Source organism: Budorcas taxicolor, chromosome 18 (assembly GCF_023091745.1).
Source record: "Budorcas taxicolor isolate Tak-1 chromosome 18, Takin1.1, whole genome shotgun sequence".
Lineage (NCBI taxonomy): Eukaryota > Metazoa > Chordata > Mammalia > Artiodactyla > Bovidae > Budorcas > Budorcas taxicolor.
The window spans coordinates 55,699,464-55,710,979 of NC_068927.1; the positions used below are offsets into that span (position 1 = coordinate 55,699,464).

Sequence of the window (11,516 nt, forward strand, 5' to 3'; positions counted from 1 at the left end):
AGGAACTGGCACCCCACTCCAGTATTCTTGCCTGGGAAATCCCATGGACGGAGGAGCCTGGTAGGCTACAGTCCACGGGGTCGCAAAGAGTCGGACACGACTGAGCGACTTCACTCTCACTTTCCCCCCTGCATCAGAAGCATGGAGTCTTAGCCACTGGACCACCAGGGAAGTCTCCCACGACAGTCCTTTCCAGCCACCTCCTTTCCTCTGAGGCTCAATTTCCTTATCATCCCACTGAGCCCTCACCCAAGATCCAGAGTTTCCCACTGGGGTCTAACCTGAGCTTACGTGCAAACATCTAACCCCGAAGTCTTCCCTTGGAGGATGAACTTCAGTCTTCCTTGGAGGGCCTAACTTCCTTTCTTTTCTCTGAAATCTACACTGCGATTCCACTTCAGTCCCACTCCTGGGTCTGACTTTGGATCCCCAGTCCCCAGAGTCCCCTCCCTCAGTTCTTCCGGGGAAATCCGGCTCCCGACATTCAGCCTGGCACATCGTGAGCCCTTGTCAAACGCTTGCCAAACAAAACGATGGAGACGAGTGTGAGTTTGGTTCCTTTGGATATAGAAATCATCGCCACTGACCAATTCTCATGGAGGGTGAGATCATCCCATTTTCAGATGGGAACACTGAGGCACAGAGAGGGGAGTGCGGGTCACGGGCACGCGGGGGCAGGGTCAGAGCAGGACCCACGGCTCCATCACCCCGAGGGTGGGTCTCGGGGGACCAGCCCCTCCTTCAGGATGTTTCCCCCACCATGAAGGCGAGTGCCCCAAGGCACTACCGCAGACCTGGGGTGGGCAGCGAGTGGGTACTCAGGAAGCCAGGGTCTCAGCAGGCCCGGAACCCACCCTGTCCCCCAGCTTCTGTAGCTGACGTCTCCTCTGCTCCACTTGACGCCGAAGCCGGGTCAGCACTAGCTCCGAGGCCTGGATCAGGCTGTGCTGTGGGGAACGAGAGGAGGAGGAAGGAGGCGGGCAGAGCTGGGATGGAGCTGGAGGGGTGAGGGTTACACCGCCCCCCTCAAAGCTGGAAGCTTAGCCACGACCGGAGGTTGGAGAGAGGACCACCACACGGGCGGAGGGAACGGGTCTCTGTGATGCGGTGAAGCTCAGACTCAGGGCCATGGCCTTCTGTGAATTTCTAGCGGGAGGAACAAAGCCCAGCCCCAGATGTGCGGGTTTGAGGTTAGAACTTGGGACGGAGGGGAAGGGGAAGAATCAAGATGAAGGGGAGCTCGAGGTACACGGGAGCAAGGACTGACCACTGAACAGAGGCTGAGGTTAGACCACGGCAGACGCGGACAAAGGTGAGACCCTGGCAGCAAAGGTTAGGCCCACAGGCCCGAGAAGGAGCAAACCACAGTGGACAAGAGAGGAATATGTCACCACACAAGGGACGGAGCCAGACCCGGGCTGGAGGGTCAGAGTGGGGAGGTCACTGCGCAACAGCTTGACAGAGCACGGCAAGAGATGCTAGTGCGTGAGAGCGAGGTGGAGGGGAAGCCCCTCCCACTCTGGCCCAGCCTCAGACCCCTCCTCATCCTGGTCTACCCGGGGGCCCACCCTTCATCCCATGCACCGTGATTCAACCTCACGCCTTTTCCCTGGGGCCCAGCCTTTATCTCTATGTGGTCTAATCTGGACCATTCCCCTGATGGCTAGGCTGAAGGAAGAGGCCCCAGGAGAACCTTCAGAGGAGGCAGTTCAAGCGCTCAGGTGAGACCACGTGGGGAAGGAGCCTGGAGTCAGGCCAGAGGCAGGGGGAAGGCAAACAGCAGATAAGGAGACAGAGATACCTCATAGCTGAAGGGTGGGTATCAGGCCACAGGGAGCAGGTCAGAGGTTATACTACAGTGTGCTTAGTAGCTCAGTTGTGTCCAACTCTTTGCAACCCCCTGGACTGTAGCCTGCTAGGCTATTCTGTCGATAGGATTTTTAGGCAAGGATACTGGAGTGGGTAGCCATTTCCTCCTCCAGGGGATCTTCCCAGGCCAGGGATCAAGCCTGGGTCTCCTGAGCTGCAGACGAATTCTTTACCTGCTGAGCCACTGGGGAAATCTCGTCTATGTTCATTGGAGGTTAAGTAGAAAGGGATGGTTGTAGGCTGGACCTTGGACCTCGGGAATGGGTTGGATGTTAAACCATAAGGGCAGTGAAGCTGATGTGGGAGGGTGAGAGGTCAAAGTTCAGGAGAAGGCTGGCCATTTGACAGCAGGTCAAGGGCATGACCGCAGTGGAAAGTTCAGAGGTTAGACCAGAGTGGAAGGGCTTGAGGTTAGACTGTGGCAGAAAGCTGGAGACAGGCTGGAAGTGAGATCCCCGGGCAGGGTGAAGCGGGTCACACATGAGGAGGAGGGGGTGGCTGCAGGGGGAGGGCCGAGGTCAGTCAGGGGGCAGTGGGAGGGTGCAAATAGCTCACAGACGGATCCAGGCTGGGGAAGGGGCAGAGTCAGACAGAGCGGGGGGACGGAAGGACAGAAGCGCGGGGGGCTGAGGGAGGCCCGGGGGACGGGGGTGACGGATGGCGCAGCCAAGCCCCCTTCGCCCCTCGCTATGAGGCCGCAGCCCCTTCTCCTGGGCCAACAGGAGTCACACCCCGCCCTCCACACCCAGGAGGAGGCCTGCAGCCAAGACTGCCCCCCTTGCCTGAAGGTGGGCTCAGGCCCCAGAGCTCCCTCTCCCCTGAGGACACGCCCTCACTAAGGTGGATGAGAAGTCCCGCCTCAGGGCCCCTGGCTACCTGCAGGATGTGCACGCCCTTCAGGGAGACCACGGCCAGCTCGCGCAGCCCGTCCCCGGTCAGGTCCACATGCGCCATGGCCAGCAGGGGGCTGGAGAAGCCCCGCCGCCACAGCAAGCGGAAGCCACACTGGGCCCCGGGGAGCCCACGCCCGGGGCCGCAGTACTTGTAACAGAGCAGCTCCTGCAGGGGTGGGGGGTCAGGGTCACACGGTGGGCGTGGGGTCATGGGGGTGGGAACCAGGGTCACACAGGGGGACTGGAGTCACATGGGGGGATCGGAGTCACACGGGGGATCAGAGTCACAAGGGGGATCAGAGTCACACGGGGTTGAGGTCACATGGGGTGGTGAGGGTCACACCGTGGGCATTGGGGTCACTAGGGGATCAGGGTCACACAGGGGGATGGGGTCACATGGGGGTCAAGGTCACACAGGGGGGTCAGGGTCACATAGGGCTCAAGGTCACATGGAGGGGTTGGGGTCACATGGCGGGGTTGGGGTCCCACGGGGGAAGGCAAGCGGCACAGGGCATGGGCTGTGACAGTCCCACCCCTTGGCCCCACCTGTCCATAGGTGGCCACCAGTACTTCTGGCCGCCCATCCAGATCGATGTCGGTGACCAGGCCACAGAGGACACTGTCAAACTGGTCACTGCCCGGCAGGAGAAGCTGGTCTTCGAGCCCCCGGCTCAGCAGGTCGCTGGGGGTCAGAACACAGCGGGAAGACTGGGGTCAAGTGCAGTGCCCGCCACCCCGAGCACCAGATCCTCACGTGTCAGGTCTGGAGGCTCTGTTCCTGCTGAAGCCTGGACACCCTCGTCTCCAAGCTGGCCATCCTCCTATCCACCCAGAGGTGCTCAAGGCATCTCTGATCCGGACACTCACACGGTCCCCTGAAAGTGGGATCATCTCAGTCCCATGTGGAAACCCACACCATTCCTTCTGGGGACCCTGTCGCCTCCAGTCTGGACACATGCGTAGTCCTCTGGAGCCTGGACCCAATACTGGACACATTCACGGCCCACCAGGTGTGCACAGCTGGCTTGCACTGGCTCACAGGAGCTGACTAGGACATTTTCAGAAACCCTGAGAGCGTGCTGGCATTGTGTCAGTGACTCGAAATCCCACCGTGGTGAGAGCACTGACGTGGGCAGACGTTACAAACCAGGGCTTTCTCCCACACAGAGCCGGTGGTTAACTACCTGCAACATGTTCTGCACCCCAAGGAGCTTTCCAGGTGGTGGCAGAGGCAAAAGAACCCACCTGCCAATGCAGGTTCGACCCCTGGGGTGGTAAGATCCCCTGAAAGAGGGCATGGCAACCCATTCCAATTCTGTTGCCTGGAGAATCCCATGGACAGAGGAGCCTGGCAGGCTGCGGTCCATGGGGATCGCAAAGAGTCGGACCAAATAACCTAGCACACACCCATCCCAGCGGGGCTGGACATCTCAGTTCCCACCCCGAGGTCTCAGCACATCTCCTACAAGTTCTAGATTAAAACACTCGGTGCTTCTCTCCCTGGGACATGGACACCTTTACCCACCCAGCCCTGAACCACCACACCCAAAACTTTACTTTCTGTGGAGAATGAACAGGTTAGGCCGTGGTGCAAAGGCACAGGGCCCGCCCGCCTCCACGTGCCCCTCACCGGTACACCACCGCCGGCTCCAACATGCTGGCCACCAGCACACTGTACTCCTCCTGCTGTGGCCTGTCCTCCATCTCTGGAGAAGGAACACAGGTGGGGGAGGTATGAGCGGACAGGTCCCAGGTCCCTCCTCCCCACCCCTCCATACCTGAGAGGAACACAGGTTAGACTCCTAGAGTCGGACACGACTGAAGCGACTTAGCAGCAGCAGCAGAAAGGCTTGACGATGGGTTGGTTACAGGTGGAGGGTTAGAGGTTAGACCACGAGAGGAGGATGGAGGTCAGAGGTCAGGAGGAGGAATAGGTGTTGGATAACAGTTTAAAAAGCCCAAGGTTAGGGGACTTCCCTGGTGGCCCAGGAATTAAGACTGTGCTTCCAGTGCAGCGGATGCAGGTTTGATCCCTGGTTGGGGAACTAAGAACTAAGATCCCACATGCCATGAGGTGCAAAGTCAAGACAAAATTCAAGGTTAGACCACCAGGTTAGATGAGAACATGGTTAGATGAGAATATGAAAGTCCTCAGATCACTGTAGGGGTATCAGGGGTAAACCACAGGAGGAGGGATGGAAGACAGACCACAGAGGTCAGACCAAGAGAAACACCAAGGACTTCTCTGGTGGCCCTGTGGTTAAGGATCTGACTTGCAATAAAAGAGACGCAAGTTGGGGAACTGAGATCCCACACGCCACAGAGCAGTCAAGTCCGAGCGCCGCAACTAGAGGGGTTTGTGCGTAGCAAGGAAAGATCCCGCATGCCACAACTAAGACCCAACGCAGCCAAATAAAGAAAGAAAAAGAAAAACACGAGAGAAGGACAGACCAGAATAAGAGGAACAGATCAACACGTTGGGGGAAAGGAGAGACCACGAGTCCGGGGCCAGTGCTGAGTCCATGAGAAGAATTTGGGTCTGAATGGCAGCAAGACACAGAATGACAAGTCCTGAGGCCGAGACGGGGGTCAGGGGAAGTGGCACAGTGAGGGGTGAAGGTTAGAGACACCAAGGGGAAGGCGGAAGTTCAACTCCAGGGTAAAAGGTAAAGGTTAGACCACCAACCGGGCCAAGTAGCTGGGAGTGAAATTCAGGAGCGTGGGGGGAGAGATGGGGCAGGGTAAGTCCTGGGCCGGAGTGGAGCACCCAGGAGGACGGGAGGAAGGAACGATGGGAGCAGGACGTTTAGGGAGAGGGGTACAAACGTGGGTGGGGGGAGCCGAGCCCACGCCCGGAACTCACCCTCGGGGGCCGAAAGGCTGAACACGATCACTCGGGAAATGGGGCCGTCCTGAAGGATGGTCCACGTCTGCAGGACCTCTGTGTGGAGGGCGAGGACTCAGGGCCCAGCCTTCAGCACTGAGTGCGAGCCCCCGTCCCGGGACCCACCCCCAGCCCTGAGCGCCCCGGGCCCCGCCCAAGCCTCGCCCAAGCCCCGCCCAAACCCGCCCCCAGCCTGCACTGCCAGCCCCGCCCCAAGCCCGGAGCGCCCGCCCCGCCCCCAAGGCCCCGCCCCTAACCATGTCCGAGCCCCGCCCCGTGATCACCTCGACTCTGCTGGTCCACGTGGGCGACGCGAACGTAACCGCTCTGACAGCCCAGAGCTGAGAGTCGCCGGGATGTGCCGGGCAGGTTGTGCACGTCAAGCCACAAGACGCTGGGGGTGGACAGGTGGACAGAGGGGCCCTCGGGCCGTCACCAGGTCCCAGCCCCCACCCTCTATCTCCGCCTCCCTACAAGCATCCACCCCACCCCTCCCCCTAGAAGAGCCTTGGGCCTCCGCTGGGCTTGATTTCCCTAGGGCTCAATTCCCACCACCCAGATTTCTCGGAGCCCGCCTGCCCCGGTCCCTGCTGGCCTGTCGGGGGCTCGCCTACCTACTGGTCAGGTTTGTGAGCTCTGGGAAGAGGTTTTCCACAGGCTGTTCTTCAAACTGATGCAGTCCCTCGTTCTGGGGGAACCGAGACCCGCCACCCGCTTGGAGTCAGCGGCTGGTCTCACACACCGCCCTCCACCCCCGACCCCCCGACCCCAGTCCACGGTGGCCCCAGCAGGGCTCTGCTCACCACGCCTCCTCCACCTCACCTCCTTGTACAGATGAATGGCTGGGTCATTCCCACTCAGGAGAAACACGGTCTCCAGTTGATCCCCGACCTGGACCCTGAAAGCAAAAAACTCTAGAACACCAGTATGGTGGACCTTGAGTGTGGTAGAGTTCGTCAGTTTTAAAACTCTCCTCTTGAAAAAACTCTTGCTTGCGAGAACCCTGTCATTCTAGGCTTCAGACACTGGATCCACAGTGAAGATGCAGAACTGTAGAAACTGACCCTTGAAGAATCACAGGATTGTACAGCTTTCCAATCTCAGAAACTCAGCATGTTAGAACCTTCTGTTTCTAGAGCCCTCACCTGCTAGAATCTTCATTCTGGATGTGGGTTCAGGAATGAACATGGAGCTCTGAGAATGGGCTGCAGAACCTCAGAACACTAGTACCTCTTTACCCTAGAACCCCAGTGTTCTAGAAGTTCTGTTTTCTGTCTCCTTCAAGACACTAGAACTTTTGGAAATTGCCATCATGGTATTCAGACTCAGAATTGGTAGACTATCCAGATCATAGAACCCAGAATATTAGTGGGTTAGAAACTTCAGTTTCTCAAACTCTCATCTGATAGACCTGAGGTTGGCCAATTATGACCTGCAGGCTAAATCTCACTTACTGTTTTGTTTGGCCATGCCACATGCACGGTCTTAGCTCCCTGACCAGGGATCGAACCCATGCCCCCGGCTGTGGGAGTGCAATCTTAACCAAGGGACCACCAGGGGAGTCTCTCCCCTGTTTTTGTAAATAAAGTTTTATTGGAACACAGCCACACATATTCATTCATACAGTGTCCATGACTGCCTTCTTGTTACAGTGGCCAACCTGAGCGGCTGTGAGACAGACTAAATAGAAAATGTTTGGCAACTCCTGTGCTAGAACACGGGTGTTCCAGAATGGAATTCTTATACTTTGGGATCCTAGCACATCAATACTCTTCATGGTCTGTATTCTGTCTCCTTGAGATATGATAATATTCAGTTCAGTTCAGTTCAGTCGCTCAGTCGTGTCCGACTCTTTGCGACCCCATGAATCACAGCACGCCAGGCCTCCCTGTCCATCACCGTCTCCCGGAGTTCACTCAGACTCACGTCCGTCGAGTCCGTGATGCCATCCAGCCATCTCAACCTCTGTTGTCCCCTTCTCCTCCTGCCCCCAATCCAGGACCTTAATATTACAGTATCTCAGAATCATCAAACTGTAGATCTTTCAGATCGTGGAATCTCAGAGCTAATGACTCAAGGAAAAAAAAAGCATTTCTGGATCTTGGAATGCCCTAATCTAGAATATCAAAACTTGAGAGTTCTACAGGTCTGGAAATGAAGCACTCAATTAACTCTCAAATTATCTATTTCAGGGGGTTCCCTGGTGGCTCAGACAGTAAAGAATCTGCTTGCAATGCAGGAGATGCAGGTTCGATCCCTGAGTCAGGAAGGTCCCCTGGAGAAGAGAATGGCTACCTACTCCAGTATTCTTGTCTGGAGAATTCCATGAACAGAGGAGCCCGGAGGGCTACAGTCCATGGGGTCGCAAAGAGTTGGACACGACTTAGTGACTAACACCATCTAGTTCAGGGATTGCAAAATGGTAGCCCATTAGCTGAGTATGGCCCATGGCTACCTTAAATGCATTATGCTCTAAAAAACAAACGAGTCTGATTGTTTATAGGTGGGTTTGTGGTCTTCAGTATGCTACAGCCTCTGATCTCTCAACATACACACACACACACACACACACACACACACGTGCACACATATACTCCCTAATGTATCAAGCCTGTGATTTACTTACTCTGCGTGGCATAGTTGGAAAGGAGTGAACTGGAGCTCCAGGTTCAGGCAGCTCTCTGCAGGGGGAGCGGAGGCAGTTAGGTACCGGGGATGGGACTGCATCCCCCACCCTTTCCTCATCCCTCTTTCCCTCCAGGCCACACTTACGAGCAATGGAGTCGAGGTTGTACTCAGAGCCAGGCTCGTAGTCACAGTAAATGTTAAGGAAGGGGCTGCCCTTGTCCCCAGAATCCTGGGAGAGGAGACTGGCCTCAGGGGAAGGCAGAAGCAGCAAGAGGGATTTGGGGAAGACTCAGTAAGGAGGAGAAAATGGATAGATGGATGGGCTCTGGGTACCTTAATGAACGTGATCCCCACAACCAGACCCCGCTTTGGGGGTGACTTGTTGAAGGTGTCAATGGAGACAATCTCTGCATCCACTGGGAGAGGAGAGTTCAAAGTTCACATTTCAGGCAGGCCCGTGACCCCAATATTTCCAACCACGGTGACCCTTGACCTCTACAGCTCAGTCATCTCTCACCACCACAAATTATGACTGTTGGGTCCCAGTGGGTCCTGTTCACCATCACCAGGGTAGGAGTAATCCTGGTTTCTGAGTCATCCTGAACCCGAACTACTTCAGGCCCCTATTCATCCCTGTCTTCTGACCCCAGTGCCTCCAGATTACCAGCTTTGACCCCCTTCAATCACCATCACCCTGATCCCGTTCGCCCATCATGGTGACCTGGCCCAAGACAGAGCCTCGGAAACCTTCTCAACACTCCGATCCGAGCCCCCAGCCCGACGGCGCCACGCACCGGGAATGTAATTGAACTGCAGCTCCTTGGCCACGGGCCGGATTTTCTGTCGGAGGTCTTGGTACCGGAAGCCTAGCACCTTGCCTTTAAGGGTGGCGGCCAGCAGCTCCCCGCGCCCGCCCGCGCCGCCTGCTAGCCCATACACATTGCTCTGCGACGAGAAGCGTGTGAAGCTGTCCTCGCGCAGCGGGCAAGGCCCTGCGGCCATGGCCGCCTCCCCCATCATGTCCCTCAACCACTCATTCCCAGAGCCCCCACAGCGGCCCGCTCTACCCGTGGATCGCCGGGCGTCCGCGGGGCGCGCAGACCGATTACGTGAAGAAGCTGCGGTCGCTGCCCTTTACAAAGATGGCCGCCAGCCGGGCTGCCCTCCAGACTTTGCTTCAACGCGCTTGCGCGCTCCTGCTTGGTCCTTTTCAGGGCCGAGGCGACTGCGATTTGCAAATTAAGCGGTCCATGGGGTCGCGAAGAGTCGGACACGACTGAGCGACTTCCCTTTCACTTTTCACTTTCATGCATTGGAGAAGGAAATGGCAACCCACTCCAGTGTTCTTGCCTGGAGAATCCCAGGGACGGGGGAGCCTGGTGGGCTGCTGTCTATGAGGTCACACAGAGTCGGACACGACTGAAGTGACTTAGCAGCAACAGCAGCAGACAGAGGTACATAGTATGTTTGACCAATCAAGAAAATGAGGCACAAAGTAATTTGTCTAAGATCAGTTAGAAGCCGCAGTGTTGGAACCCAAACAAGATAGCGCCATAGTTTATTATTTTAATCACATCACTTAATACTTTTTTTTTTTTTTTTGCCTCGTAGTGCTGCTCATGGGATCTTAGTTCCCCCATCAGGCATTGAACCAGACCCTAGGCAGTGAAAGTGCTAGTCCTAACCACTGGACCACCAGGGGATTCTCTCCCATCACCTTTAAAGTGGTGAAATGCATTCTGCTTACCCCAAGAAAACAGTTCTAGCTATCTGTCCTGGCAAATAACCTTCACCTTATCTAGGCTTCACCTAAAAAGGCTTGGTGGCTCAGATGGTAAAGAATTTGTCTACAATGCCAGAGACCCGGGTTTGACCTCTTGGTCAAGAAGATCCCCTGGAGAAAGGAATGGCTACCCACTCCAGTATTCTTGCCTGGAGAATTCCATGGACAGAGGAACCTGGCGGGCTACAGTCCATTGGGTCCCAGAGAATCAGACAGGACTGAGTGACTAACATTTCACTTTTTCTTTCTTTACTGAAAGCTGACTTTATGCCAGTCATGTTGGCTGATGATCTCATTGAATACTCACAGCTACCCTATTCTTGTTTCCCTGCCTTCATTTATTCAACATGTATTGAGCACTTACTCTGTGCCAAGATATTCTTTATGAATTTATCTCAATAAACTCTTGCAACAACCCTGGAAAGAAGTTTATTACCCCAATTTATAGAAAACGAAACGGAGGCTGGGGGAGAATAAATTCCTTGACTGATGTGATAGTAAGTGCTGGAGAAAGGATGATGTCTTCTGGGATTCATGTATATACATGTTTGTCCTTAGAAGAGCATCAAGGGTGTGGGGACTCTGTGTATGTTATTTCCAGAAGACATGAATTGGCCAGCTGTCCTGGCCACCTTGAATAATATTCTGTCACCTGCTTCCAGGCAGAAAGAGGACATACACACATGCACGTGCAGACTGCAAAACTCATGAAGGCAGTGACTGGATCTCCTTTGTTCACAGTCAAATTGCCAATACCTGCACCACAAGGTTTTTCATGAAGTGAGCATTTAGTAAATATGTTAAGATCCCCAAGCTATGCACCAGACCCTTTGCCAAGCACCTGGGACACTGTTGCCTAAGAAGCATGAGAAGAGTTCTCCAAGGCAGATTCGATCTGGAAGGTGATGAAAAGAAAGGAGTTTGTGTGAAACACAGGTCTAGCTATGTTGGTTAATGCTGTAACCCCAGGGACTGCACCAGGGCATGGCACACAGTAGGTGCTTAACAGATACCTGGGGATTAGATGGAAGGAGGGGTGTCTTCTTCCACTTCTAAAGAATGTGTTCTTCAGGCTTTAAAAAATTAATTTATTTGGCTGTGCCAGGTCTTAATTGCAGCATGTGGGATCTAGTTCCCCCACCAGGGTTCTAAGCTGTGTCTCCTGCTTTGGAAGGCAGAGTGTTAACCACTGCACCAAGGAAGTCCCTTGAGCACTTATAATATGATTTTAAAGCACACCCAGGGTTGAAAATCACTACACTACTTAGCCTTCTGCAAGTGCCATGGCAGACATTGGTAATCAATCTGAGGTCTCAGGAGTCTTAACTGAGCTCGAGGCAGCCATCATCAATGGATTAGAGCTGTGGGAGAAGCCGAAGCAGGCAATGGCACCCCACTCCAGTACTCTTGCCTGGAAAATCCCATGGACGGAGGAGCCTGGTAGGCTGCAGTCCATGGG

At 55.2% G+C, this 11,516-nt stretch overlaps 1 protein-coding gene across 1 annotated transcript; it reads right to left on the reverse strand.

Moving 5' to 3' along the window:
* Positions 1–553: 553 nt before the first annotated feature.
* Positions 554–9,346, reverse strand: KPTN (kaptin, actin binding protein). The gene is made up of 12 exons (XM_052656147.1): positions 9,069–9,346; positions 8,608–8,690; positions 8,419–8,503; positions 8,273–8,327; positions 6,469–6,544; positions 6,261–6,334; positions 5,931–6,040; positions 5,626–5,703; positions 4,393–4,468; positions 3,309–3,444; positions 2,746–2,928; positions 554–947 (listed from the first exon to the last, which is right to left on the reverse strand). Exons 1-12 carry the CDS (start codon positions 9,292–9,294, stop codon positions 819–821), a joined length of 1,311 nt encoding a protein of 436 aa, XP_052512107.1. The 5' UTR covers positions 9,295–9,346; the 3' UTR covers positions 554–818.
* Between the last annotated feature and the right edge of the window lie 2,170 nt (positions 9,347–11,516).